Genomic DNA, 3,951 nt, shown 5'->3' on the forward strand with positions numbered 1-3,951 from the left:
TTCTAATTTGTGCTTGCGCGTGTTTCAGTTAATCATGCCTCCACGAAGAGCAGCCAGAGGTCGTCCTGCTAGGCGCAATGTTGATGAACAAGAGTTACCCAATGCACCTAAAGTGCAACCGCAATGAGAAATCACTAATGCTGAGCTCTGTGAGGCTATCCGAATGTTGAGCCAAGTCGTGACTAACCAGGTCGGGCAGTAAAAAGGAGCTCAACAAGAAGAGGCTGACACTTCAAGGATTCGTGAGTTCTTAAGGATGAACCCTCCAAGTTTCACTGGTTTGAGCATTGCAGAGGATCCAAAGAACTTCATTGAGGAACTGAAGAAGGTGTTCGATGTAATGCATGTTACTGATATTGTGAGAGTTGAGCTAGCTTCATATTAACTAAAGAATGTTGCTAGGACTTGGTTTGATCAGTGGAATGGGGGTAGAGCTGAGGATGCACCACATGCGAGTTGGGCCTATTTTGAGGAACCTTTCTTGGGGCATTTCTTTCCTCGAGAATTGAAAGAGGCCAAGGTATGTGAGTTTCTCACACTTAAGCAGGATTCTCCAAGTGTTCATGAATATGGGTTGAAGTTCACCCAACTATCTTGTTATGCTCTGAAAATGGTTGTGGACATGAGGAATAAAATGAGTTTGTTTGTTGCTGGGTTGTCTCGTCTGTAGAGTAAGGAAAGAAGGGCTGCAATGCTTATCGGGTACATGGACGTATCAAGGATGATGGTTTATGTGCAGCAGGTGGAGGAAGAGAAGCTGAGGGACAAGGAACAATTCAAAAATAAGAAAGCTAAGACAGGAAATGAGTCCGGGCAGCAAAAAGGTAATGTGAACCGTTCGTCCTTTCAGCAAAGGCAAAAGGGGTCTGCTACATCATCTGCTAGTGCACCTGTACCCAGAAACAGAGGTGAGTATAATGGCCAGAATTCGCAGAACTTTAGAACTAGACCTGCACTGTCTCAAGGTAGTGTGGCACAAAGAGGTAACTGGGCTCATGCATGTGCTAAGTGTGGTACAAACCACCCAGGTAAGTATTGTGAGGGCCAGACAAGTTGCTTCAAGTGTGGACAAGAAGGTTACTTCTTGAAAGAGTGCCCAAAGAACATGCAAGGTAGTAAAAATCAGGGCAATAGGGCCCAATCTTCATAAGTTCCTCCCCTAGACAGAGTTGCACCTAGAGGAACTACTTTAGGTACAAGCAGAGGAACAAACCGTCTCTATGCAATCACCAGTCGTAAAGAGCAAGAGAACTCACCAGATGTTGTTACTGGTATGATTAAAGTCTTTGCTTTTGATGTTTATGCTTTGCTAGACCCAAGAGCAAGTTTATCTTTTGTGACCCCTTATGTTGCAATAAGTTTGATGTTTTTCCTGAGAAACTTTGTGAACCCTTTTGTATTTTTACACCCGTTGGGGAGTCTATTTGTGTCATTACCATCAATCATAAAGACACCATGGCTGACTTAATTGAACTAGACATGGTAGATTTTGATGTCATTCGAGGTATGGATTGACTTCATGCTTGTTATGCCTCCATTGATTGTAGAACTCGAGTTGTCAAGTTTCAGATTCCTAATGAGCTAGTTATAGAGTGGAGTAGTAGTTCAGTAGTGCCTAAGGGTCGTTTCATTTCGTACCTTAAGGCGATAAAGTTAGTTTCGAAGGATTGTATCTATCACTTAGTCTGTGTTAATGACTCTAGTGTTGAGGTACCTCCCATTCAGTCAGTTCCTATAGTAAGAGATTTTCCAGAAGTCTTCCCTGATGATCTACCCGGAGTCCCTCCTAAGAGATAAATAAACTTCGGCATAGACATCATTCCAGATACTCGTCCTATTTCTATTCCTCCATATAGAATGGCACCAGCAAAATTGAAAGAGTTGAAAGAGCAGTTGAAAGATCTCCTAGATAAAGGTTTCATTCGACCAAGTGTCTCACCTTGGGGCACTTCGGTCTTATTTGTGAGAATGAAAGATGGTTCCCTTAGGATGTGTATAGACTACCGCCAATTGAATAAGGTTACCATCAAGAACAAGTATCATCTTCCAAGAATTGATGATCTTTTCGATCAACTTCAGGGTGCTTCTTGTTTTTCTAAGATAGACCTCAGATCAGGTTACCATTAGTTGAAAGTAAGGGAATGTAACATTCCAAAGACAACATTCAAGAGTCGTTATGGTCATTATGAGTTTTGGTTATGTCGTTCGATTTAACTAATGCACGAGCAGCGTTCATGGAACTTATGAATAGAGTCTTTAAACCTTATTTAGGTATGTTTGTTATCGTCTTCATTGAAGACATACTAATCTATTCAAGGAATGAAGAAGATCATGTTACTCATCTCAGAATAGTTCTTCAGAATTTGAAAGATACGGAGTTGTATGCCAAGTTCTCTAAGTGTGAGGTTTGGCTTGAGTCTGTGGCGTTCTTGGGCCACATAGTTTCCGGTGATGGAATTAGAGTGGATACTCAGAAAATTGAGGTAGTGCATAATTGGCCTAGACCCACATCTCCAACTGATATTAGGAGTTTCTTGGGTTTAGCTGGCTATTGTATAAGGTTTGTAGAGGGGTTCTAGTCTATTTCATCTCCTTTGATGAAGTTAACTCAGAAGACTGTTAAATTTCAATGGTTTGAAGCTTGTGAGAAAAGCTTTTAGAAATTGAAAAAGAGGTTGACTACCACCCTAGTTTTAACCTTACCGAAAGGTACTCAAGGTTTTGTGGTGTATTGTGATGCATCTAGAGTTGGTTTGGGTTGTGTGTTAATGCAGAATGACAAAGTTATAGCTTATGCCTCCAGATAATTGAAAGTTCATGAGAAGAATTATCCAATCCACGATCTAGAGTTAGCTGCCGTAGTTTTCGCTTTGAAGATATGGCGCCATTATTTGTATGGTGTTCATGTGTATGTGTTCACCGATCACAAGAGCCTTCAATATGTGTTCACTCAGAGAGAACATAGAAGATGATTAGAGTTACTTAAGGATTATGACATGAGTATTCTTTACCACTCAGGTAAGGCTAATGTTGTTGCTGATGCCCTGAGCAGGTTATCTATGGGCAGTACTGCCCATGTTGATGAAGAAAGGAGAGAGTTAGCAAAAGATGTGCATAGACTTGCACTCTTAGGAGTCTGACTGATGGATTCCACAGAAGGAGGAATGATGGTGACGAATGGGGTTGAATCATCACTAGTGTCAGAAGTGAAAGAGAAGCAAGACCAAGATCCCATTTTGCTAGACTTAAAGGCAAATGTTCATAAGCAAAGAGTATTAGCTTTTGAAGAAGGGAGAGATGGTGTATTGAGATATCAAGGTAGACTGTGTGTACCTATGGTGGATGGACTCCAAGAGAGAATCATGGATGAAGCTCATAGCTCCAGATATTATATTCATCCGATTTTCACAAAGATGTATAGCGATTTGAGAGAAGTGTATTAGTAGAATGGCATGAAGAAGGGCATTGCAGAGTTTGTTGCTAAGTGTCCGAATTGCCAACAAGTGAAAGCAGAGCACCAAAGGCCCGATGGTTTGGCTCAGATTATAGAACTTCTGGAATGAAAGTGGGAGATGATCAATATGGATTTCATCACATGTTTGCCAAGGTCTCGCAGACAACATGATTCTATTTGGTTGATTGTCGACAGAATGACAAAATCATCCCACTTTTTACCGATAAAGACTACCTACTCAGCAGATGATTATGCCAGGTTATATATTCAGGAGGTGGTAAGACTTCATGGGATCCCAGTCTCCATTATTTCAAATAAAGGTGCATAATTACTTGGGTTCAAAGGTGAACTTAAGTACTACCTTTCATCCTCAGACTGATGGGAAAATAGAACACACTATTCATACTTTAGAAGATATGTTGAGGGCTTGTGTGATTGATTTCAAAGGGAATTAGGATGATCACCTACCTCTCATTTAGTTTTCTTACACCAACAGT

General features: G+C 40.9%; 1 protein-coding gene across 1 annotated transcript; it reads left to right on the plus strand.

Annotated features, from left to right (window-relative positions):
- Window positions 1-256: 256 nt before the first annotated feature.
- LOC125856103 (uncharacterized) lies at window positions 257-1,150 on the plus strand. Its single transcript, XM_049535674.1, has 3 exons — window positions 257-358; window positions 671-742; window positions 851-1,150. The coding sequence occupies exons 1-3, from the start codon at window positions 257-259 to the stop codon at window positions 1,148-1,150; spliced, it is 474 nt and encodes a 157-aa protein (XP_049391631.1).
- Window positions 1,151-3,951: the final 2,801 nt, after the last annotated feature.

This window comes from Solanum stenotomum, chromosome 2, assembly GCF_019186545.1.
Source record: "Solanum stenotomum isolate F172 chromosome 2, ASM1918654v1, whole genome shotgun sequence".
In the NCBI taxonomy this organism is placed as follows: Eukaryota; Viridiplantae; Streptophyta; class Magnoliopsida; order Solanales; family Solanaceae; genus Solanum; species Solanum stenotomum.